This window comes from Neodiprion lecontei, chromosome 4, assembly GCF_021901455.1.
Source record: "Neodiprion lecontei isolate iyNeoLeco1 chromosome 4, iyNeoLeco1.1, whole genome shotgun sequence".
Taxonomy (NCBI): domain Eukaryota; kingdom Metazoa; phylum Arthropoda; class Insecta; order Hymenoptera; family Diprionidae; genus Neodiprion; species Neodiprion lecontei.
Window position 1 is genome coordinate 4,978,589 of NC_060263.1, and position 26,114 is coordinate 5,004,702.

The following is a 26,114-nucleotide window of genomic DNA, read 5'->3' on the forward strand; positions in this document are numbered from 1 at the left end:
TTTTGACCAAAAAATTTTTCGTCTCAGAATTGATTCGTATGACTCTTCCCCGACCAATTGGACCCTAAGGAATTCAGAAAACGCAGCAAAAGGAGCGTGGGATCAACGGGAGAGAAGATACGAGGAAAAAAGCACCTGCTGAAAAATGTCGAAAATTCAGGTTTTCGTTTTTTGGCTGTAACTTTCGATGCGTTGATCGCAGCGTATTGGGACTGCGCCCAATCGATTTCTCCCGCAAAATTACGTCGGAATAGTGCCACAATTAATTTATTCCAGCACTTTTGAAAATCGCCAAAATTTTCGCCAAAAATACAAAGGGGTTAACCTTCCTTTTTTTTTGACCAAAAAATTTTTCGTCTCAGAATTGATTCGTATGACTCTTCCCCGACCAATTGGACCCCAAGGAATTCAGAAAACGCAACAAAAGGAGCGTGGGATCAACGGGAGAGAAGATACGAGGAAAAAAGCACCTGCTGAAAAATGTCGAAAATTCAGGTTTTCGTTTTTTGGCTGTAACTTTCGATGCGTTGATCGCAGCGTATTGGGACTGCGCCCAATCGATTTCTCTCGCAAAATTACGTCGGAATAGTGCCACAATTAATTTATTCCAGCACTTTTGAAAATCGCCAAAATTTTCGCCAAAAATACAAAGGGGTTAACCTTCCTTTTTTTTTGACCAAAAAATTTTTCGTCTCAGAATTGATTCGTATGACTCTTTCCCGACCAATTGGACCCCAAGGAACTCAGAAAACGCAGCAAAAGGAGCGTGGGATCAACGGGAGAGAAGATACGAGGAAAAAAGCACCTGCTAAAAAATGTCGAAAATTCAGGTTTTCGTTTTTTGGCTGTAACTTTCGATGCGTTGATCGCAGCGTATTGGGACTGCGCCCAATCGATTTCTCTCGCAAAATTACGTCGGAATAGTGCCTTAATTAATTTATTCCAGCACTTTTGAAAATCGCCAAAATTTTCGCCAAAAATACAAAGGGGTTAACCTTCCTTTTTTTTTGACCAAAAAATTTTTCGTCTCAGAATTGATTCGTATGACTCTTCCCCGACCAATTGGACCCCAAGGAATTCAGAAAACGCAGCAAAAGGAGCGTGGGATCAACGGGAGAGAAGATACGAGGAAAAAAGCACCTGCTGAAAAATGTCGAAAATTCAGGTTTTCGTTTTTTGGCTGTAACTTTCGATGCGTTGATCGCAGCGTATTGGGACTGCGCCCAATCGATTTCTCTCGCAAAATTACGTCGGAATAATGCCACAATTAATTTATTCCAGCACTTTTGAAAATCGCCAAAATTTTCGCCAAAAATACAAAGGGGTTAACCTTCCTTTTTTTTTGACCAAAAAATTTTTCGTCTCAGAATTGATTCGTATGACTCTTCCCCGACCAATTGGACCCTAAGGATTTCAGAAAACGCAGCAAAAGGAGCGTGGGATCAACTGGAGAGAAGATACGAGGAAAAAAGCACCTGCTGAAAAATGTCGAAAATTCAGGTTTTCGTTTTTTGGCTGTAACTTTCGATGCGTTGATCGCAGCGTATTGGGACTGCGCCCAATCGATTTCTCTCGCAAAATTACGTCGGAATAGTGCCACAATTAATTTATTCCAGCACTTTTGAAAATCGCCAAAATTTCCGCCAAAAATACGAAGGGGTTAACCTTCCTTTTCTTTTGACCAAAAAATTTTTCGTCTCAGAATTGATTCGTATGACTCTTCCCCGACCAATTGGACCCCAAGGAATTCAGAAAACGCAGCAAAAGGAGCGTGGGATCAACGGGAGAGAAGATACGAGGAAAAAAGCACCTGCTGAAAAATGTCGAAAATTCAGGTTTTCGTTTTTTGGCTGTTACTTTCGATGCGTTGATCGCAGCGTATTGGGACTGCGCCCAATCGATTTCTCTCGCAAAATTACGTCGGAATAATGCCACAATTAATTTATTCCAGCACTTTTGAAAATCGCCAAAATTTTCGCCAAAAATACAAAGGGGTTAACCTTCCTTTTTTTTTGACCAAAAAATTTTTCGTCTCAGAATTGATTCGTATGACTCTTTCCCGACCAATTGGACCCCAAGGAACTCAGAAAACGCAGCAAAAGGAGCGTGGGATCAACGGGAGAGAAGATACGAGGAAAAAAGCACCTGCTGAAAAATGTCGAAAATTCAGGTTTTCGTTTTTTGGCTGTAACTTTCGATGCGTTGATCGCAGCGTATTGGGACTGCGCCCAATCGATTTCTCCCGCAAAATTACGTCGGAATAGTGCCACAATTAATTTATTCCAGCACTTTTGAAAATCGCCAAAATTTTCGCCAAAAATACAAAGGGGTTAACCTTCCTTTTTTTTTGACCAAAAAATTTTTCGTCTCAGAATTGATTCGTATGACTCTTCCCCGACCAATTGGACCCCAAGGAACTCAGAAAACGCAGCAAAAGGAGCGTGGGATCAACGGGAGAGAAGATACGAGGAAAAAAGCACCTGCTGAAAAATGTCGAAAATTCAGGTTTTCGTTTTTTGGCTGTAACTTTCGATGCGTTGATCGCAGCGTATTGGGACTGCGCCCAATCGATTTCTCCCGCAAAATTACGTCGGAATAGTGCCCCAATTAATTTATTCCAGAACTTTTGAAAATCGCGTAAATTTTCGCCAAAAATACAAAGGGGTTAACCTTCCTTTTTTTTTGACCAAAAAATTTTTCGTCTCAGAATTGATTCGTATGACTCTTTCCCGACCAATTGGACCCCAAGGAACTCAGAAAACGCAGCAAAAGGAGCGTGGGATCAACGGGAGAGAAGATACGAGGAAAAAAGCACCTGCTGAAAAATGTCGAAAATTCAGGTTTTCGTTTTTTGGCTGTAACTTTCGATGCGTTGATCGCAGCGTATTGGGACTGCGCCCAATCGATTTCTCTCGCAAAATTACGTCGGAATAGTGCCACAATTAATTTATTCCAGCACTTTTGAAAATCGCCAAAATTTTCGCCAAAAATACAAAGGGGTTAACCTTCCTTTTTTTTTGACCAAAAAATTTTTCGTCTCAGAATTGATTCGTATGACTCTTCCCCGAGTAATTGGACCCCAAGGAATACAGAAAACGCAGCAAAAGGAGCGTGGGATCAACGGGAGAGAAGATACGAGGAAAAAAGCACCTGCTGAAAAATGTCGAAAATTCAGGTTTTCGTTTTTTGGCTGTAACTTTCGATGCGTTGATCGCAGCGTATTGGGACTGCGCCCAATCGATTTCTCTCGCAAAATTACGTCGGAATAGTGCCACAATTAATTTATTCCAGCACTTTTGAAAATCGCCAAAATTTTCGCCAAAAATACAAAGGGGTTAACCTTTCTTTTTTTTTGACCAAAAAATTTTTCGTCTCAGAATTGATTCGTATGACTCTTCCCCGACCAATTGGACCCCAAGGAACTCAGAAAACGCAGCAAAAGGAGCGTGGGATCAACGGGAGAGAAGATACAAGGAAAAAAGCACCTGCTGAAAAATGTCGAAAATTCAGGTTTTCGTTTTTTGGCTGTAACTTTCGATGCGTTGATCGCAGCGTATTGGGACTGCGCCCAATCGATTTCTCTCGCAAAATTACGTCGGAATAGTGCCACAATTAATTTATTCCAGCACTTTTGAAAATCGCCAAAATTTTCGCCAAAAATACAAAGGGGTTAACCTTCCTTTTTTTTTGACCAAAAAATTTTTCGTCTCAGAATTGATTCGTATGACTCTTCCCCGACCAATTGGACCCCAAGGAACTCAGAAAACGCAGCAAAAGGAGCGTGGGATCAACGGGAGAGAAGATACGAGGAAAAAAGCACCTGCTGAAAAATGTCGAAAATTCAGGTTTTCGTTTTTTGGCTGTAACTTTCGATGCGTTGATCGCAGCGTATTGGGACTGCGCCCAATCGATTTCTCTCGCAAAATTACGTCGGAATAGTGCCACAATTAATTTATTCCAGCACTTTTGAAAATCGCCAAAATTTCCGCCAAAAATACAAAGGGGTTAACCTTCCTTTTTTTTTGACCAAAAAATTTTTCGTCTCAGAATTGATTCGTATGACTCTTCCCCGACCAATTGGACCCAAGGAATTCAGAAAACGCAGCAAGAGGAGCGTGGGATCAACGGGAGAGAAGATACGAGGAAAAAAGCACCTGCTGAAAAATGTCGAAAATTCAGGTTTTCGTTTTTTGGCTGTAACTTTCGATGCGTTGATCGCAGCGTATTGGGACTGCGCCCAATCGATTTCTCCCGCAAAATTACGTCGGAATAGTGCCCCAATTAATTTATTCCAGAACTTTTGAAAATCGCGTAAATTTTCGCCAAAAATACAAAGGGGTTAACCTTCCTTTTTTTTTGACCAAAAAATTTTTCGTCTCAGAATTGATTCGTATGACTCTTTCCCGACCAATTGGACCCCAAGGAACTCAGAAAACGCAGCAAAAGGAGCGTGGGATCAACGGGAGAGAAGATACGAGGAAAAAAGCACCTGCTGAAAAATGTCGAAAATTCAGGTTTTCGTTTTTTGGCTGTAACTTTCGATGCGTTGATCGCAGCGTATTGGGACTGCGCCCAATCGATTTCTCTCGCAAAATTACGTCGGAATAGTGCCACAATTGATTTATTCCAGCACTTTTGAAAATCGCCAAAATTTTCGCCAAAAATACAAAGGGGTTAACCTTCCTTTTTTTTTGACCAAAAAATTTTTCGTCTCAGAATTGATTCGTATGACTCTTCCCCGACCAATTGGACCCCAAGGAATTCAGAAAACGCAGCAAAAGGAGCGTGGGATCAACGGGAGAGAAGATACGAGGAAAAAAGCACCTGCTGAAAAATGTCGAAAATTCAGGTTTTCGTTTTTTGGCTGTAACTTTCGATGCGTTGATCGCAGCGTATTGGGACTGCGCCCAATCGATTTCTCTCGCAAAATTACGTCAAAATAGTGCCACAATTAATTTATTCCAGCACTTTTGAAAATCGCCAAAATTTTCGCCAAAAATACAGAGGGGTTAACCTTCCTTTTTTTTTGACCAAAAAATTTTTCGTCTCAGAATTGATTCGTATGACTCTTCCCCGAGTAATTGGACCCCAAGGAATACAGAAAACGCAGCAAAAGGAGCGTGGGATCAACGGGAGAGAAGATACGAGGAAAAAAGCACTTGCTGAAAAATGTCGAAAATTCAGGTTTTCGTTTTTTGGCTGTAACTTTCGATGCGTTGATCGCAGCGTATTGGGACTGCGCCCAATCGATTTCTCTCGCAAAATTACGTCGGAATAGTGCCACAATTAATTTATTCCAGCACTTTTGAAAATCGCCAAAATTTTCGCCAAAAATACAAAGGGGTTAACCTTTCTTTTTTTTTGACCAAAAAATTTTTCGTCTCAGAATTGATTCGTATGACTCTTCCCCGACCAATTGGACCCCAAGGAACTCAGAAAACGCAGCAAAAGGAGCGTGGGATCAACGGGAGAGAAGATACAAGGAAAAAAGCACCTGCTGAAAAATGTCGAAAATTCAGGTTTTCGTTTTTTGGCTGTAACTTTCGATGCGTTGATCGCAGCGTATTGGGACTGCGCCCAATCGATTTCTCTCGCAAAATTACGTCGGAATAGTGCCACAATTCATTTATACCAGCACTTTTGAAAATCGCCAAAATTTTCGCCAAAAATACAAAGGGGTTAACCTCCCTTTTTTTTTGACCAAAAAATTTTTCGTCTCAGAATTGATTCGTTTGACTCTTCCCCGACCAATTGGACCCCAAGGAATTCAGAAAACGCAGCAAAAGGAGCGTGGGATCAACGGGAGAGAAGATACGAGGAAAAAAGCACCTGCTGAAAAATGTCGAAAATTCAGGTTTTCGTTTTTTGGCTGTAACTTTCGATGCGTTGATCGCAGCGTATTGGGACTGCGCCCAATCGATTTCTCCCGCAAAATTACGTCGGAATAGTGCCCCAATTAATTTATTCCAGAACTTTTGAAAATCGCGTAAATTTTCGCCAAAAATACAAAGGGGTTAACCTTCCTTTTTTTTTGACCAAAAAGTTTTTCGTCTCAGAATTGATTCGTATGACTCTTTCCCGACCAATTGGACCCCAAGGAACTCAGAAAACGCAGCAAAAGGAGCGTGGGATCAACGGGAGAGAAGATACGAGGAAAAAAGCACCTGCTGAAAAATGTCGAAAATTCAGGTTTTCGTTTTTTGGCTGTAACTTTCGATGCGTTGATCGCAGCGTATTGGGACTTCGCCCAATCGATTTCTCCCGCAAAATTACGTCGGAATAGTGCCACAATTAATTTATTCCAGCACTTTTGAAAATCGCCAAAATTTTCGCCAAAAATACAAAGGGGTTAACCTTCCTTTTTTTTTGACCAAAAAATTTTTCGTCTCAGAATTGATTCGTATGACTCTTCCCCGACCAATTGGACCCCAAGGAATTCAGAAAACGCAGCAAAAGGAGCGTGGGTTCAACGGGAGAGAAGATACGAGGAAAAAAGCACCTGCTGAAAAATGTCGAAAATTCAGGTTTTCGTTTTTTGGCTGTAACTTTCGATGCGTTGATCGCAGCGTATTGGGACTGCGCCCAATCGATTTCTCTCGCAAAATTACGTCAAAATAGTGCCACAATTAATTTATTCCAGCACTTTTGAAAATCGCCAAAATTTTCGCCAAAAATACAAAGGGGTTAACCTTCCTTTTTTTTTGACCAAAAAATTTTTCGTCTCAGAATTGATTCGTATGACTCTTCCCCGACCAATTGGACCCTAAGGAATTCAGAAAACGCAGCAAAAGGAGCGTGGGATCAACTGGAGAGAAGATACGAGGAAAGAAGCACCTGCTGAAAAATGTCGAAAATTCAGGTTTTCGTTTTTTGGCTGTAACTTTCGATGCGTTGATCGCAGCGTATTGGGACTGCGCCCAATCGATTTCTCTCGCAAAATTACGTCGGAATAGTGCCACAATTAATTTATTCCAGCACTTTTGAAAATCGCCAAAATTTCCGCCAAAAATACAAAGGGGTTAACCTTCCTTTTTTTTTGACCAAAAAATTTTTCGTCTCAGAATTGATTCGTATGACTCTTCCCCGACCAATTGGACCCCAAGGAATTCAGAAAACGCAGCAAAAGGAGCGTGGGATCAACGGGAGAGAAGATACGAGGAAAAAAGCACCTGCTGAAAAATGTCGAAAATTCAGGTTTTCGTTTTTTGGCTGTAACTTTCGATGCGTTGCTCGCAGCGCCTCGGGACTGCGCCCAATCGATTTCTCCCGCAAAATTACGTCGGAATAGTGCCACAATTAATTTATTCCAGCACTTTTGAAAATCGCCAAAATTTCCGCCAAAAATACAAAGGGGTTAACCTTCCTTTTTTTTTGACCAAAAAATTTTTCGTCTCAGAATTGATTCGTATGACTCTTCCCCGACCAATTGGACCCTAAGGAATTCAGAAAACGCAGCAAAAGGAGCGTGGGATCAACTGGAGAGAAGATACGAGGAAAGAAGCACCTGCTGAAAAATGTCGAAAATTCAGGTTTTCGTTTTTTGGCTGTAACTTTCGATGCGTTGATCGCAGCGTATTGGGACTGCGCCCAATCGATTTCTCTCGCAAAATTACGTCGGAATAGTGCCACAATTAATTTATTCCAGCACTTTTGAAAATCGCCAAAATTTCCGCCAAAAATACAAAGGGGTTAACCTTCCTTTTTTTTTGACCAAAAAATTTTTCGTCTCAGAATTGATTCGTATGACTCTTCCCCGACCAATTGGACCCCAAGGAATTCAGAAAACGCAGCAAAAGGAGCGTGGGATCAACGGGAGAGAAGATACGAGGAAAAAAGCACCTGCTGAAAAATGTCGAAAATTCAGGTTTTCGTTTTTTGGCTGTAACTTTCGATGCGTTGCTCGCAGCGCCTCGGGACTGCGCCCAATCGATTTCTCCCGCAAAATTACGTCGGAATAGTGCCACAATTAATTTATTCCAGCACTTTTGAAAATCGCCAAAATTTCCGCCAAAAATACAAAGGGGTTAACCTTCCTTTTTTTTTGACCAAAAAATTTTTCGTCTCAGAATTGATTCGTATGACTCTTCCCCGACCAATTGGACCCCAAGGAATTCAGAAAACGCAGCAAAAGGAGCGTGGGATCAATGGGAGAGAAGATACGAGGAAAAAAGCACCTGCTGAAAAATGTCGAAAATTCAGGTTTTCGTTTTTTGGCTGTAACTTTCGATGCGTTGATCGCAGCGTATTGGGACTGCGCCCAATCGATTTCTCCCGCAAAATTACGTCGGAATAGTGCCCCAATTAATTTATTCCAGAACTTTTGAAAATCGCGAAAATTTTCGCCAAAAATACAAAGGGGTTAACCTTCCTTTTTTTTTGACCAAAAAATTTTTCGTCTCAGAATTGATTCGTATGACTCTTTCCCGACCAATTGGACCCCAAGGAACTCAGAATACGCAGCAAAAGGAGCGTGGGATCAACGGGAGAGAAGATACGAGGAAAAAAGCACCTGCTGAAAAATGTCGAAAATTCAGGTTTTCGTTTTTTGGCTGTAACTTTCGATGCGTTGATCGCAGCGTATTGGGACTGCGCCCAATCGATTTCTCTCGCAAAATTACGTCGGAATAGTGCCACAATTCATTTATACCAGCACTTTTGAAAATCGCCAAAATTTTCGCCAAAAATACAAAGGGGTTAACCTTCCTTTTTTTTTGACCAAAAAATTTTTCGTCTCAGAATTGATTCGTATGACTCTTCCCCGACCAATTGGACCCCAAGGAATACAGAAAACGCAGCAAAAGGAGCGTGGGATCAACGGGAGAGAAGATACGAGGAAAAAAGCACCTGCTGATAAATGTCGAAAATTCAGGTTCTCGTTTTTCGGCTGTAACTATTTATACGTTGCTCGCAGCGCCTCGGGACTGCGCCCAATCGATTTCTCTCGCAAAATTACGTCGGAATATTGCATGCAATAATTTCTTTCCGCACTATTCGAAATCGCGAAGTTGTTCTTCAAAAATACAAAGCCTTACATTTTCTTTGGGCGAAACAACTTTCGTCGCAGTATCAATTTGTATTACCCTATCCCTATTAATTGGACATCCAGGAATGTAGAAAACGCACCAAAAAGAGGCTACCAAAAGGGTGAGTCAGGCTGTTTCCACGAATCTTAGCGCTCAGATACTTTTTGTCTCAAAATTATTTTTAGCACTTTTTTACCACTAACACACACACTTGTGAATGCTAAAAGGATATCACAAAGAGCGTGGGACCAACGATAAAGAAACCGCGAAAAATCATGAGAAAATTGAGTTCTTCATTCACTTCAATCCAGGTTTTATAACATAGAAATAATACAGTATCTTTCATAATACATCGTATCCTGCAACGGTGTTTCGCACGTGTACGCGAGGCAGAACTTGAATTATGCCTACTAACTACAACAATGACTATTCGATATAATATTATTGTTATTCTGCTCAAGATAATGTATATTTTAACTCCGTGTTCTGTTAGAAAAATCAGAATTCTTAAGTCACGTTTAATCATACTTCTGCATATCTTTTTCCATGTCACTTCTATCCTACATATTTGGTACTTTGTTACATTACTACACACTGAAACCCAAGCACTTTTACTAGAATTAAGGCATATTGAATACACAGCTGAAACTTGGTAACTCCAAATTTGTGATTTTTCTTCTCCACCTTTTCGAAAACTCTGTGCAAACATCATGTATTTTGGCCGCTCCTTCAACTAATTGGTCCCTTACAAATGGGAAGAAGACATCTATAATAACTTTCGACCAACAGTCGGAAAAAGACACAGAAATTTTTGATTGCGCTGTCAGAAAGAAATCAAAAAGAGCGCAAAACCAACAGCAGGGGAATTACGTAGAAAATCTTTCGTTTTTCGGCTGTAATTCTTGATACGTAGCGTATTCGGAAAGCGCGCAATTAAATTCTCAGTCAACAATATATGTATATCCACTTCTAATATGTATCACTTCTAGCATTTTTTTATATCAAACGAAGCGTTTAGTTCCCTAAATTAATAGGAATATTCTTGAATTGGAAACGAAAAAATCCATGAGCCTACAGTGTTACTAAATTACGTTATCGATATTTTTATACGAATAAAGAGATCAATTTCATATTTTCATTTTATTCTTTACAAGCTTTCATTATTTCGGAAAACAAATATTTACAGAAGAAGTTTGTGCAGGCAGCAGAATATTAAAAATACGAGTATACAATACACTTTTATAGTAAACACCAACGTATTAATCCTGAACAATCTTAACTCCGTGTTTTGAATAACGATTATTTAGCTACCTATGGAAGACAAAGCCTATTTTAGTTGTTTGCTAGGCAGTTGGTATAAACTAGTTATTTATTGATTCTCAAAACACGAAATCAGGAACAGTTTCCAATAATCACATTTGCTCCAGGAACGAATGGAATAGGAATATACCATAGATTGATTTAAAAATGGCACGATGCCGATTCAACTTTTCGAACATACGAAAATACAGATACAATTAATTCAGAACTGATTTGTACAATATAAAGTGTGATTGTTTAATTTCAGTGACTGGATGAATAATGACTAATGGTAGACGTGAGATGGATTTAAAAGTCAAACACAGCTGGGCATGTAGCTTGTCAACAATAAATTAAAGTGAACAAGAACATATACTAAGTTAAGCTACTTCGAATACAGCGAAAACTTAAATGTTGTTGTAAAATCTTGAATATAATGATCGTACACAGTTCTTATAATCACTGTGATTCGGGCAAACAGAAGATATACACGCGCTTGTATATTTACGTATGTAACAACCACGACTTCTTACGAATGATATCTCAGTTAGTGGCAATGAGTTAATATTCACAAAAACTTTGTTAATTGATACATAGCCTATGATATTTATTGAATTTAATTCTTCACTCGATCATAATGTGCCTGCTCTATGTATCGCATGCATATAAAGGTTCCGTTTCGTTAGGATACTTTTTGCAATAGGTAAACGGACATTTGTAGATGCCTTAATTTGATGAAATATTATTTAAACATATAATATCACGTAGACTAATTAATAAATCAGTGCGTAACATTCCTGCTCAATTAACAATGTCCTATTGTAGATATCTCAACATTTTACAAATTAGTAATCTCTATATAACAACAGTCTGTTTAATTATATGTTAAGTTAGTTCGTACGGTTTAAAAGTAATAAACCATTATCCACAGTTGTGCAGCTCGTCCACAAAAATTTTTAGCATATATTTTATACTTTGATATGGTTGATTTCAAATTTCGTTGTCCTTTCGATGCTGCAATACGGCCTTCCATATCCTCAACTCGATACCTCCCCTGTTCGAACAGTAATATTAACAACACAGTCAAATAAAGATTACAGCGTTTTTTAACTTACCTCAAGTTCAGCCTGCGAAGATCTTCTCGACTAACGTGGAAAAGAATATCTTCCAACGTGTATTCTTCATATAGAAACTGTAAAACCATTCATTTTTACCAATGACATTGAGCGTAAAGAAAATTGGATTGACAACGCTTGAACAAATCAATTAACACATCAATCAATTGCCAATGAACAATGGAATCATCTTTCTCAACTACGTAACTAAATGAAATTATCAGTTTATTCTACATGTTTCACACGATGCTGAGAATAATAAAACTATTATCCAGTTATCTAACGTATATTCAACAAAACTTCATCCCAATTATGCAGTACTTTTGAACATACCCTGTCTATAGAAGACGCATCTACACCTAGACCTTGTAACCATTCCGTAAGCCTGGTATCAGCTGGAGTAGCATTATGGTCAGTGACACTGATTTGGGGTAAAAATCCTGAAATAGGAGACACAGGATCTCCACCAGAAATCGTCGAATTGTATCTGTGAAATGGATAATAATTTTTGTATTTGTTACCTATATAGATTATAGACTGCCAAAGTTTGCAAACAAATAAATTTTTATGTGCCTGTCGAAATCATGCCTCAAAAATCCAGTAACACTCACCCCGATTCTTGCCTTACAGTTCTCCTATTAATCGATTCGCACAGTTGTGATAGAGCTCCCATCTGAATTTTTTGATCTCCTATTACCTGCTGTAACATAGCTTGATAAACTTTCTGACTTTCCAAGAGTTCTTGAAGAAGTTTCATGTTTTCAGTCTTTAAAGCTCCCATTTGATCCTGATATTCTCGCCAATATTTATTGTCCACAGAATCACTAGATTTGTGTGATTTCACAGAGTTGACTGTTGACACACCAGACGTCGATCCTTCTTCCGGACCGTCAGTACCTGATTGGCCTCGATCATGGCCAAGCAGATTGGCGCCAAGCTCTAAAGGCGGTGGAATAAAACAAAGTTAAAAATTTTATCACGTGTTAAAAATAATTGTAACTATAATTAGAATAACTACCACGTATCGATTAATACCTGATTTACATTTTTCTTTCATAGCAATTTATTTTCTACGTCTGTATTTCATTAGATTATAGTATAAGACAAACTTAATACAGTATCGTAAGGCTGCTGCCTGAAGAGTGAGATTATGTGGAGATCAATCTGGTAATTACGATGAATTTCACAACCGATATTTTTAGAGTTGACATGTTAATATACCAGTACGCAGCACACGTTATACTTATGTATAGTCACATATAGGTATACTCTTGTAGATGCTTTCAGCTAATCTACGCTCAACTACACTTGCTAAATATTATGACGTTTACAAAAAATGTGATAAAAATAAAGCGGTGTGTGATCTCGACTGTATCAAAGTAATAAATTATAAATACTTCGAATCTTTTTATCAATCAACTATTGATCGTATTACATGATTCGAAGAATAGGGTTAAACCAACTTTTCTTGTCATGAGGTGTATACCTGAATTAAAGTACAAATGAAATTTACCTGGAGACAATACAGTAATAGCAGCTTGAACAGCATTCCTGACTAGATTATCCAAAGCAAACATCCAATGTGGCTTTATGCTGTGCAGCCTCAAAACCTCGTTTACAGCTGTTTGAAATAGGTATATTGCCGAATACAGTTGATTTATCGCAGTTGAATCAAAGTCTAATTCTTCCTTTAGTGTGCGAATTGTGGTCATGAGCACATCTTGGTTCGGTTCAGAGATATAATCTTTCAGACCACGCATCAGGAGTTCCAAATGATTCTGGAACAAAGTTGCCCGAATCATCTCAGCGTTCCGATTTTCTGTCTTTCGCCACTATAATTCATTTCAATTAAATAAATCTAACTTACCATGTGCAGAACAGCTTGGCCAACATCTTGATGTATACTCCTCAGCCATACTTGACATATTTTAGCTTCATCCTGACTCAATACTCTAGTGAGTGTCATTCGACGTTGACTATCTTTCTTCAATAAATAAAAGCCCTCCTGTTCCTCGCCAACTTTATTACCTGGCTGACCTGAAGAATGAACAAATTATACGAATTTAATAAACGTTCTAAATGGCAGACATTGTATTTGCCTAATAACATATATATATATATATATATATATATATATATATATATATATATATATATATGGAATTGACATATGTATATTATTGTGTGTATATATATATATATATATATATATATATATATATATATATATATATATATATATATATATATATATATATATATATACAATAATATACATATGTCAATTCCAGATCACGATTCATTCAAATGCTTACACTTACCAGACAATTCTACTTCGGGTGACAATAAACCACCAGAAGAACTTCTCCTAGTCATTGTAGGTCCTGATGTGTCTGATTCGCTAGCCTCTATTGATGGTGTGCTTCCGATCGTACTGAGGTTTGAACATAAAAAAAGTCATTTTTAATTTCGCAACTATGTATATGGATATGTGGTCAGTTTATTTATTTTTATTTATGATAACAAATAACTGTAAACCTTTTTCCAAAACTTTGAGCAGACTTGACACATTTATGTTTAATATTGCATTATGAGTAATAAATGATAGGATGAAAGCAATATATTTATTGAATTAATAAAAGCACATATAGCTACATATAATGCAAAAGAATTATTATGTAGCTTATATAATTTTTTTCTTAATTGCAAAAACAAATTATTACATGTTAATTGTTATTTGTAATTGCAAATATCCTAATTACATCGTAATTGTGTTACACTTTAATTTCACAGTGTATATAAAAACCAGAAAATATAACTGATAAACATGAAAAGTTAGTAATTGATCTGTTTACATTCAGAAATTGATTTTTCTTTCGATACACCATATTAGGATTAATTTTCTTGTAGATGTTTCATTGACATCAATCGATATCGAAACATGTATATATTTCTGCAGTAAACTGGTTCGGAATAAATTGTTTGCTAATTTTAACATATCAACTAAAAATAAAAGTTCGATATAACAACGAAATTTCTATTGTCTTGAAAAAGAATTTAACGATTAGGATAATGGTTAATGATGCTGAAAGTTTTTTCTTTGCCTCGTGTTCTGTTTTTACATAAATTTATCAGTCATTTTGATCTGAATACCGTACCTGTTGAAACAAAGGGCAGTAGGCATGCTGATGGGAGAGAGAAGATGAGCCGGACTGCGTTCCCTCAATGGGCTTGATTTTGTCAGCCCTCCGCTACAGATCATACTTAAGATTGTTATAAATTCTAATACAAACGCAATAACTTTTTTTCAGTATGATAAACTCTGTTACTTGAAATAATATAATAACTAATAAAACAATAAAATTAAATTTGATAGAATAAAAGTAACTCATCAAGATATCCTCTATGATATCAGTTTCTATAATAAAATTAACATTACGGTAGGTTTTAATTATTCAAGATACGGTATTTTATTCAGCAAAAATTTTTTTGTTAAGATCTTATAACAGACATGGTTGTGATGCAAATGTTATAAAATTCAAATAAAATAAGTACCATCTGTATCTAAACCTCCAATTTTCGTTATCCACGGTGGGATAAAATCTCATAATCATCTTCATTTTTATTTGATTCGTGTTCATTTCACAATAACACATATTTGGACTCAAATGCGTTAATTTGCAAGTGACACAGCAATAATACTAATAACGTACTATCCTCAAGTAAATGAAAAGATACCGAGAGACGTTATTTGCACGATTGTGATAGTTTCGACGCCTGGCAACGGACTACTACGGGTCCAGTATGTCAAGGAGTGCAGATCTAATCTACATGCTGACTCTCTTCCTGCCACACACATCCTGATATAGATTACAGATATGTATGTATATACTTATATATATATATATATACATATATGTATATATCAGTTAAAGATTTTTTTATCACTAACCGTAAAAGGAGACTGTTCATTTACAAAAGAATATATTCTTGGCTTCATAATATTTATCACACAAAGGCTGACCACCATGTAGTTACCACAATTTTACCTTATAGAGGTTTGAAGATTCTCGATTTGTAAATATTGTACGTGCATTTTCTTTAAATTTCTTTTATCTTCTTCAGATCAACGCTGCATCGAATTTCAATCACAAATTTTTTTTTTTTTCTTTTTATACGAATTAAATGAATTTATATTAGGAGGAAAAAAAATTGTTAGCTAGTATCGCATTGATTTTATGTCTATTAATGTGGTCAACGCACACAAAACTGGACATAAGTTTCTTGCAAGCCTTAAGCACCATTCGAAGACAAAACAACACAATTAAGACAAAACGATAAAAATATATTCATAAGATAATGAATAGCGATTAGCTGTTAGCAGCTGTGAACAGTCTAATAATTATAGAAAAATTCAAAAAAACTTACGTATCATCAGAATGAGAAGACTGGATTGGCGGTGTTGTAACGATGTGGTTATTGTTTGTCTTGTCAAATTTAGCCAGTCGCTCAAGCCTTTCCGCTGGCACTGATATACTTCTGCTGAAATCTGGTGGTGCAGGTAATCTCGTACTCTTCTTTTTTCTAAAATGAGAAGATGAGACCATGTTGAATTGGCTAAATAACACCTCTTTTACTGTAGAATCAATTTTTAGTTTCAGTTTATGATTACACATGCTCCATTACAGTTCTCATCTTCACAGGTGGAGAGGTCTGCTAATTGGGATTGCCAAAACTCCTAGTTTACAATAACAAACTTACTCTGTAAGAAAAGGATCGTCTAATAGTTTAGCAGCTGTCGCCCTGGTGTCGGGATTTGGCTCGAAACACCGTAAAATGAAGCTCTTTGCTCTTTCCGATAATTCCGAGGGTATTTCAGGGTGTATTTTATAAAATCCCACCTTTGAAGAAAATTCCATACAAAAAAATATAATGTTATGCTGTTTACTGTTCAAGGATTAAAACAGAGTTCACATTTACCTTGAAAACAGCAGCCTGTGGTGAACCCAACTCTATAAAAGGAGGTTTTCCTGTAGCCATTTCAACAATTGTACAACCCAATGACCAAATATCAGCCTACAAATGAACACAATCATTATATAATTAATAACCAAAATTACTTTTTAACTAAGCATGTAGAAACGGAAGGACTAGTTCTGAATATGAAAATTACAATTTCTTGATGTAAAGCTATTAAGCGAATAAAATTATTCAGAATACAGTAAAAATGATGCGTTTCTTTAGCAACTCTTCCACAGCACTGTGTAAACTGTTCTCACAACTGGTTATCTACAGAATGCAATGCTTTGTAATAAGACCATTTTGAATGAGTCAGCTAGAAAATATTTGCAACGTGACAAGAATATTACAGTCTGTGAAGTAACGCGATACGCTATTAAGAACGATGCAAAATGCTATTTATTATAATAAAAACTTTAGAGAAAACTTACAGGAGCTCCGTAACCACGTTGCCCTTTATCTATGACTTCTGGTGCCATGTATTGTAATGTTCCAGTGAATGTTTCGGTACTTGGACAAAGACCAGCGAGTCGCTTCGATGTACCAAAGTCAGAAATTTTAACCACTCCACTATACGTGTTAACCAATACATTATCACCTGTATTATTAAATAGTGTGAGTGTCAAGATATTCGTTTTTTTCGACTTAACAGAATACCATAAAACATTGCAGTACGTAATTAATTTGTACATACATAGTGTCAATACTTAAATACCTTTAATATCACGATGAACAATTTTCTGATCGTGCAGGTATTTAAGTCCTTCTAAAATCTGTTTTGTATAAAAAGATATGGTTGATTCATTTTCCTTTAACGGGCCCCATTTTGATCGAAGCAGCGCCGATAAGCTACCTGGAATCCAAGAAATCTAAAATGAGGAAAAATAAATTTCGAAAAAACTAATGGAGCAATCATTTGTCAAAGCTTACCTCCAGGAACTTGCTCCATGAAAATTTTGAAGAAACCATCCTCACTCACAGATCCCAAGTACTGAACGATGTTTCGGTGTCTGAGTTGACTGTGCAATTTGATTTCTTCGTGCAAAGGTTGTACGTCGCCAAGGTTTCTTTCTGGTATCTCTTTCACCGCTATTCTCACTTGTGTGTTTAAATCACGAGCTGCGTACACAACACCATATGTACCTTTCCCAAGGATCGTACGTTTGTTTTGATCATCTAATTCGTATTCAAACTGAAAATTTGGTAAACCGAAATTGTGTTTTATTTCTTGAAAATCCCAAATCAATCATAATTTAAGTAAAATTCCAAGTGTGGAATTATATAACATAAACAAAACAAACCTTCATCTGGTCATTAGTTAAGTATGCATCCAGATCTGTGACCATGCCTTCCTGGTCTCTCGTCATTTCCAAGATTAAATCGTAAAATCGTTGTCTACATTGGATGGATGGTAGATACATTTGAAAGTCATCAGAATTCTGATGTACATATAAGAATAGACAGCGTTCGTCTCGTTTATACAAACTGACACTGCGAATCATGTTTGCGGTGAATAGCCACTCATGTACTTGTTTACAGTTGTCTTTCAATTTATCTAAGCACAAGTTCCATATTTGTATCGATTTTTCTTCTGCGCCAAGATTTATATTCACGTAACTCGGCATTAGAATTTTTGTCGGTTCCAGCACCAGTAACTGTCCAAAAATATTTCATTAGATGCATGTTCATTCGTTTGTAATACAACGATTGGTTCCTAAAATATTACGGTAAGAAATGTATAAAATATATTCAGAACTGTTAGTGAACTCACCGGGAAACGTATACTGTCCCCAACTTCAGATTTTGTCGCTTCGTCGAAGTATTCAATCCAGAATCCAAAAACTTGCTCTTCAGGCGAAGCCTCAACTTCCAAGTTCTTTTTTCGAAACCTGTCTATAAGCGATATGTTGCCTATGGTTGACTTCAAGTACCTAATATCGAAAATAAGTATATTTATACAACGCCTAATTGGTGCTACATTATATGACTTGTAAACGGAAAATCACAATGCAAACATACCAATTGGGTGGTTTTAATTTGAACATACATTCAGCTGCTTGTATAGCCTTGGAATAATCCTCAGCAAGTACACTGATTTCGAAAAACGTTGCAACATCCCAGTAGTCTTTCAGGCTGGACAAGCTCCCCTTTTTACCAATCAAGTTATTCAACACCATTCCAATGTGCTGTAACTCTTCACTTTTGGAAAATTCATTTCCAGCTATTACCAAAAGAGTAGCCAGATTAATACCAGCGTATTCATTCGGTTGTACCTTGAACGTAATTCAAAATATTTCAAAATTAATATTATGCATGCTAGGAATATGTGTGTATCACTATTACTGTGCAATGAATTTTACAATCAATTACCACTATAATAATGAATTGTTTTTACAAAGAAATAATAAAATTATTGATCCTTACCTCGAACCCTTTTCTATACCAGCGGATTGCATTTTTCAGACTTTCTTCATCCATGTGTCTGCTTTCGACAAATTTGTCTTTGTAAATTCTTCCACAAAGGCACACCATGTCTGGTACATGATTCTCTTTTTTTTCTAATGCTTTTTCGATAACTTTCAATGCTTTTTCCCTATCCCCTTCCTTATTTCTTCTATTAAGAGCAAAGGCGTATAAAAAACGTATGGTTGGAGTATTTATAGAATTTTTATGGGTGGGTACTGTCCGCAAATCATCAACAAGCTGCACCATTGCGTCATAATCCTGTAACCCATCCCATAAAACAATGAGTAATCGTAAAGTATGATAAATGTTGCTAAATTACTACGGTTTGGTGATATACAGATCAAAGAAATAATGAACAATTTTGAAAACGGCATACCTGTATTTCTCTGTAAGAAATTAAGACATTGAGCACGACTTCTCCCGATAAAACATTCGGATCATCCAGACGTTTTCTCATGTTATTTAAAACCCTGGAAAGCTCAGCTCCCGAATACGTTTCACGCGCATTGCGCAAATCTGCCAAAAACTTTTCCTTCATGTGGGCTCTGGAAATATTGAATGGTTGATAAAAGATAGTAGTTGAAAGTTTTGATACAATTATAATTGTCTATAGGTATAACATGCTATTGTTCAATCAATAAGTTGTTTTTTAACCGAATTAAGTTTATAAAACTCAATAGCTACTGTAATGCAAGTATCGTCGAAATGAGGTGACAAAAAATGAAAAAACGAAACAGTAAGAAACCAACACTACAGATTCAAATTAAAACAGTATATTGTGGAATTTCTTCATACTCAACTGTCTCCAATAAACGATGAACACCTACTGCAGAAGATAGTTGCAGAAATTCATTGCATTGGTATAGATAAGATAAAGGAAAATAGGATCATTTCGTTTACTTTGCTACGATATCATGTTATAAACATTAAAACTAACAAGGTCAAGCAGACAATACAAAACTTTTCCTGGTTACTTGATACGTAGAGAGAAAAAAAATGTACTTCTTAACATTACAACTAACAGTAAAATATCTACAATTTTACCTGTTAACTGCTCATTACAGTCGACCTGCGTGGCAGTGGAACGAACATCAGAAAAGAATTGTGAAATTTACAAGATTTGCAACTGATTGAAAGCTCTATTTATACGAAATGATTTGAAATTAAATCAAGGGTTTTTCTTCTCAGCTCATACTCACTTTGATTGTACTTCAACATCCTGAAAGAGTCTCTTCAGTTTAAGCATTAAATGTTGTTTTGGGTCTATCACCTCTTCGCCGGTCACCCTGCTTGCTGCTGGGCTAGTAGCCACACAGGAACCACATTCCACTACCCGATAAGTTACAAAGGTATAACTGCCACAGGACAACTGAAAATAGAAAATAGTGTCATGCATGAAAAATCATTATACAGAAGTGAGAATAATTCAGGTCTATAGGATTAATTAGTCGTTCAATTTTGTAGCTGTTGTTAATTTATCGCGTCTTATCATTAGGCTTATCAACAGTCATTACAATTATTGATCAAATTTAGTTACTTGTATCCTCTACGATTGTAAATAAGAATTGAATAATTGAAAAGGAAATCAAAGCTTGTGAATAGCTAGACACAGTAAGCCAGTTGCATCGCTGAGGTGACTATTAATAACACCCTTTAATTGAGACCATTACTCGTGAGTCTATATCAGTCATAATGAGTAGCCAAGGTCTGTGTATACATTATTTCTAACACCACTTCCTACGCACGACATATAAAAAGAAAATAAGAACAACGTATTCCGTTTATTATCACAATTATTACTTTTATTCCACAAGAATTGTACAGTTAATAGCTGCATTTACTTCATCATACAACATTCCAGAAAATGGTAACAGCAAGAGATAAATACTAAGAATTAATATGCCAAGATTATTATTGCCACATAGCTTAGGTTTCTGGAATTTTTTGAACCGATTGAGAACTCACGTTTGAACATTACAGAAAGTACCTAATCCTATGCGTTTCAAAAAGTACATTTAACGAGTTAGTAGTAATTACCTACCTTTAACCTGATTGTGGCTTCGGTATCCATGTCGTTGTGCAACAGAATGTTTTCTTTCATCCCAAAACTTTCTCTCACACCTAAGTGATAAAATAACGCCGATTGTTGCAGCTGAATGCTTAGGTCCACAACAACCACATCTGCGTTGTAGAAGGTATCCAAAACATTGGCTTCGCCAAAATCAAGTTTTTCGAACTGTCAAAGAGGAAAATTGTAAACATTAATTAGCATCAGAAATTTTTCCTTTCGTTTACCATACTTATTGGAAAAAAAAACACCTATCATTTTAAAAATGAAAAGTTGAATCTATCCATACTCGATTACCTGTATGTGATGCATGTTGGCGTTGACTAAACTACACGCTTGTCTAACTTCTTCTAAGGCTTTTTTGCGGTGTGAGAGGTACTGCGGTTGTTGTAAATCTAAAACACAAGCGACATCCATTCTGGGTCTTCCAGGTATTGTTGTGTGGCCAGATACGTCACTGTGTGTGCCGACACTGTCTGTGCTCAACATAGCATCAACAACGCCGTATTGCCCCACCATACCTACAAAGGTGAAAAAAAAAATGTCACAAAAATTAATGATCAGCAGCTCCCTTGCATAAGCGAATCCAAAACAAAAATGGGATAGAAAAAATATAATATTAATTATGCGAGTACAGCGATATTATCAATAAATAATAATTGTTTTCTTACTAAATTGCAAGCTCCCTGTAAATATAGAATAAGTTGTGTGAGTAACACGAATTGTATGTGCTGGGTTACTTAGAAGCGTACTAACACTGAAACTGATATAAATCACGAGGCTGGAGTTAGTAACGTTAATGTATCGAAACGTTGAAACAGAAAATTAATATTTTGCTGCATTAACAGTTTACTAAATATCAAATGATCCTAAAGCTGGAAAATAAGGACTTTTACCAAAGTTGCATCATTACAATAACGTTACAAACTGCAGCCTGATATAATTCATCCTGAGAATTATTCATCATTGATGTAATAAGTCTATTCATGCGGTTTATTACTTTCTTTCATGTAATCGTTTCCTTAGGTTGTTCGTGGTATGAGGCTTGTGGTATCGCACAATTTACAAGTTTAGATTCTTTTTTCTGCTACCCACACCCACAATACAACGTTCCTCATTATTATTATTACCAGCTTAAGCTTAATCATTAACATTTATCTCGACATGAAAACACTTTCCGTGTAGAATATAATTATGCTGGATGGGTGATACGAACATCTTAGTTAAAATTACGCTATGTGCCCCTCGCGACATTAGGATAATGTGAAAACAGAAAAGATAAGGTCTGGCGAACCCTATCTGCCTACGATGTTGAACTTAGAACACTACTGTGATGATTCACATTTCGGCAAAAAAGCATTATTTCGCAATTTTAGATATGACTGACACTGTATGCAATAAATTAGAATAAGGAAAAAGATATTTCTCGTTTTTTTTCCCAAATTAAATAAAATCTCAATTTACCTAAGAATATACATAAACTGTTACTAAATTACATAATTTCGATAATGAATAATAGAAAAGCTGGAAAGACAATTAAGAATAAGTGAATATTCTTTTTATGAACACATGATTGTTAACTAGCAAATTCAGTATATCTTAGGAAAAAAATATGAAATAAAGTTCCAGTCTTTCTGAAGCTAATTTTATCAATTTATTCATCATAAAGAAGTGATGAAATTTTGTGAAAACGAGTAAAATACAATATTACAGCTAAATCGCTCGATTAGTTTTAGTTTTCAAGTTAATCGTCGGTTTGACAGCAATGATTAGTTATCTATATTGTACAATAGAGCCTATTTTTTACGTAGGACAAACAATTAACTTAAAACCTATTAATATCCATCCATTTTCGGGGAAATGATAATATGTCAATTTCTGTGTAAAACTATTATCGTTGGCTGATAAAAAGTGAAGTAAATTGAGCTTCAGAAGATCACAACCTATATTTAAATAACTGATATTATTTATTACTCCAAGAATGTCAGGTTTACCAAAGAAACTGGCTGTGGCGTGAACTGAATCTGTATTTTATGCAACTGACAGTAAATTCTCTTGACAGACAAAAGAAACAATTGCGTTGTACAGGGAAAAGAAATTAATGATCGCGTTGTAGATAATATAATATAATTTTGTGAGTGATATTGATCGTATTACTTACTTCTGACTTTTATGAGAAAAAATGTGTTTCTATAAAGCGTGGGCAAAGACGTTTTCCGATAGAATTGTTTTTTCAATAATTATACACCGCTATGTAACCCACTGTATAGTAGACGGTGACGGATGCATAATTGGTTAGTAACAAATGCATACGCGTTAATGTCAATTTAGTCTGCAACGAAACATAACTGTAGAATAATAGGTATGTGAGAAAAAAAATTTAGAGAATTTTTCGCCTCCTTGTATCGCCGATACAATTTTTAGTCTGACGCTACTTAGGATGTATAGGTTCCTAAATACTGTATGTATACACACACGTGTCGATGAATGTAAAACAGAATATGAGAATCCTCGGTTTATGTTAAAAAATAAAATTGCACGGAAGTAAGTATATGATGCAAATGAGAGAAATTGATATCAATTCCACGTTATTGGTCAACGATTGCTACATGTGGAAATAATATAAGATATGTATATGTGTGTGTGTGTGTGTATATATATATATATATAGGTATATGTATATAAAAATACAACGTAACAATGAGGGTATAAATATCGTCGGACTTACCAGGAATTTCAATAACGTCTCCACAGGTTGATGGCATTTTACACAGTGTCAGTTTTCCTCAATAAAGATTATTGGCACACTTCGCGTACTCGTGGTGTGACAATTCCGTTAACAAAACTGTAACACGAAACGACATGAAAGAATAATGAGATACGGTAGTACAGTGACCATTATGTAAAACTTTGATCAAACATATTATCGCCGTCCCTCTTCGAAACAGACTGTTTAAACAACTGCTGTACGAGGCGTCGATTAGGGTAGAATGAAGAATGTAACTAAATTGGTAGCAATTATAAAGTTGTTATCGTCTAACAGTTGACAGAGATAAATAATATCCCCGACGAGGAACACGTAGCAACTAATACTGGCAATAATTTTATCACGGTTCGTAGAATAACTGAAGGAGGGTTAGGATATTTTAGAAACACAATTTTTTGATCAACCAATTTTTTGTGCTGGGTATGTATGTTACATACAATATTTTCTTTCACTTCACTTCGTCTCATTCTAGCCTCGTACTACGCGTTTTAAACATCGGCCACACGCGCCTTTATACACAAAAGTTAGTCGCACCACGTTTAATAACGTAAAACGATACGATGATCAATTGAATTCAATTAAATACCATTTACGGTGCACGGGACAGAAATCACCGACCATTTCTCCCAGAAGCAGGCTCGACTGCTGTTGTGCTGCTGCTCGAGAGCGGCTCTCCGTGAGTCCGGATCACGCACTATCTTCGGGTTGTTGGTGTCGGTGCGGTCAACTACGTAGTGCGCTTCGATACTTATCGCTAGCGCTATGTTCAGACTTACCCAGCTCCGTCGGTAAGGCAGGTACCTCTCAAACTGAGCACACGCAGGAAAACCCCAGGAGACGACATCTCGTCGCTAAAATAGATGCATTCGACTCGTTGGCTGGATCGTCTTCTCCAGACAACGTTCAACTCCGGTAGAATAGTAGTAATAGATTTTTATTACTTATTGAATTGTAACTTTTATCTATTCGAAACATACATGTATTTCTGTAGATTTCAATACATGCACCTATTGTCAGGTATATTATTATTATAGATTGTACTCTACGTTTGTATTTTCAGTGAAATCTTGATTTCAAAAGATATTAAATAAAAATCCAATCGGGAAAACATTGAATCACTCCTTACAGTAATTATTGGTGCAAGTATGATGTAAATTAGAAATTTGACAGCGAATGGGATAATATTTGCAATGAAAACGAAAAAGAGATTACATTGCGTGTTAGAAAAAAAATTATCATTCTACATAATATTATCATTAATTAATTGCTATGTAAATTTGTAAATAGTGTGTACAGTAATGTTCATTAATAAGTAAGTTCCGAGTGACGCACTATTTTTATGGAGTCAAAACTGAAACGATTTTTCCTTGTATAGAAATTTTATGAATCTCTATTATCAATGTACGAATCATTTGTTTCTCCCATGGAGATTACACAAAGAGATTACACAAAACTAGTGGAGGGCGTATAAGGTGGCAGTGAAAACTTTCTAAGAATCACATTTGAAAATCATTAATTAGTCGATCTTGATCATCCCTGCAACCAATGACGCATCAGTACAAGAAAATAAACCTAATGTGAACAATTACTGTGACAAGTTTTGTCAATACACCGATTTGAGTTGGCGCTCCTTGTGTAGTCTCCATGGTTTCTCCTGTCACTTGCATATCGCTAGTCGTTGGCAGATAAAATTTGATTAGAAATGAAACTCGTTCCAGATTTGATTCCGAAAAAATAGTATGCCACTGGGAACTTATTAATGAACATTACTGTAAATACCTACATGCAATATATCTCCTCTGCACAATTAGGAAAGGTACAGTGGGTAAGTTTGATGAGCTCGCGCATAGTAGAATAAAATTAGCAGAGAACATAGCGCAATGCAATTTTCTTATTATGTATAGTTTTTTTTATTTTTTCCATCCAACAAACGCATAGTTTTACCTAATGCAAATTGAAACATGTTCAAGTGAATTGCAGTAAGCTATTAGCTTATTATTCGCTCCTGGTACAATTTTCTCACCTTCCGAAGCGACAAACGTTGCACTCGACACGTAAGACCCGAGACGAGACGATTATGAAATTTTTTGAAAGTGCAGTAGTACAAGCTAAATGAAAAAAGAGACATTAACAGAATGACACAACGAAAATCATTGGTAAAAATGAGTTAGGTGAAGATTTTTGTCGTGCATTTTATCAGGGAATTATAATCTACATGTATAGTCGTAATTAATTAAACAACGCATGAATTTTATTCATAATAGGATATACCCGATATTATTTATATTCCCCTGATATCTGATAAACTTTATCCATCCCAAAGAAAGTTTACATGCAATTATAAAACGAAAAAGAAA

At 36.3% G+C, this 26,114-nt stretch overlaps 1 protein-coding gene across 6 annotated transcripts; it reads right to left on the minus strand.

Moving 5' to 3' along the window:
- Window positions 1–10,144: 10,144 nt before the first annotated feature.
- LOC107224941 (mitogen-activated protein kinase kinase kinase 15) lies at window positions 10,145–24,498 on the minus strand. 6 transcript variants are annotated; one of them, XM_015665200.2, is made up of 24 exons: window positions 24,344–24,498; window positions 23,719–23,835; window positions 21,288–21,511; window positions 20,964–21,158; window positions 20,122–20,291; window positions 19,299–19,467; window positions 18,881–19,180; window positions 18,476–18,729; window positions 18,228–18,387; window positions 17,758–18,111; window positions 17,387–17,648; window positions 17,172–17,309; window positions 16,888–17,054; window positions 16,418–16,513; window positions 16,199–16,338; window positions 15,866–16,021; window positions 14,596–14,688; window positions 13,759–13,871; window positions 13,305–13,474; window positions 12,951–13,215; window positions 12,049–12,376; window positions 11,771–11,924; window positions 11,438–11,514; window positions 10,145–11,376 (listed from the first exon to the last, which is right to left on the minus strand). In XM_015665200.2, exons 2-24 carry the CDS (start codon window positions 23,753–23,755, stop codon window positions 11,313–11,315), a joined length of 4,086 nt encoding a protein of 1,361 aa, XP_015520686.1. In that variant the 5' UTR covers window positions 23,756–23,835; window positions 24,344–24,498; the 3' UTR covers window positions 10,145–11,312. The 6 variants fall into 6 exon arrangements, with proteins under 6 accessions (XP_015520686.1, XP_046592812.1, XP_046592813.1 ...); XM_046736856.1 differs by having other exon boundaries at window positions 14,596–14,700; XM_046736857.1 differs by having other exon boundaries at window positions 14,596–14,700; window positions 24,195–24,480.
- Between the last annotated feature and the right edge of the window lie 1,616 nt (window positions 24,499–26,114).

What these genes read in the sequence shown, in the direction of transcription:
- LOC107224941 (XM_046736856.1), bottom strand. Translation starts at nt 23,755, where the DNA reads ATGCCATCAACCTGTGGAGACGTTATTGAAATTCCTG. An exon ending in GGGACAGTATACGTTTCCCG is followed by an intron (nt 18,112 to 18,227) that starts GTGAGTTCACTA and finishes ATTTTTGGACAG; the next exon opens with TTACTGGTGCTGGAACCGAC. An exon ending in ACTGCCCTTTGTTTCAACAG is followed by an intron (nt 13,872 to 14,595) that starts GTACGGTATTCA and finishes TTCAAACCTCAG; the next exon opens with TACGATCGGAAGCACACCAT.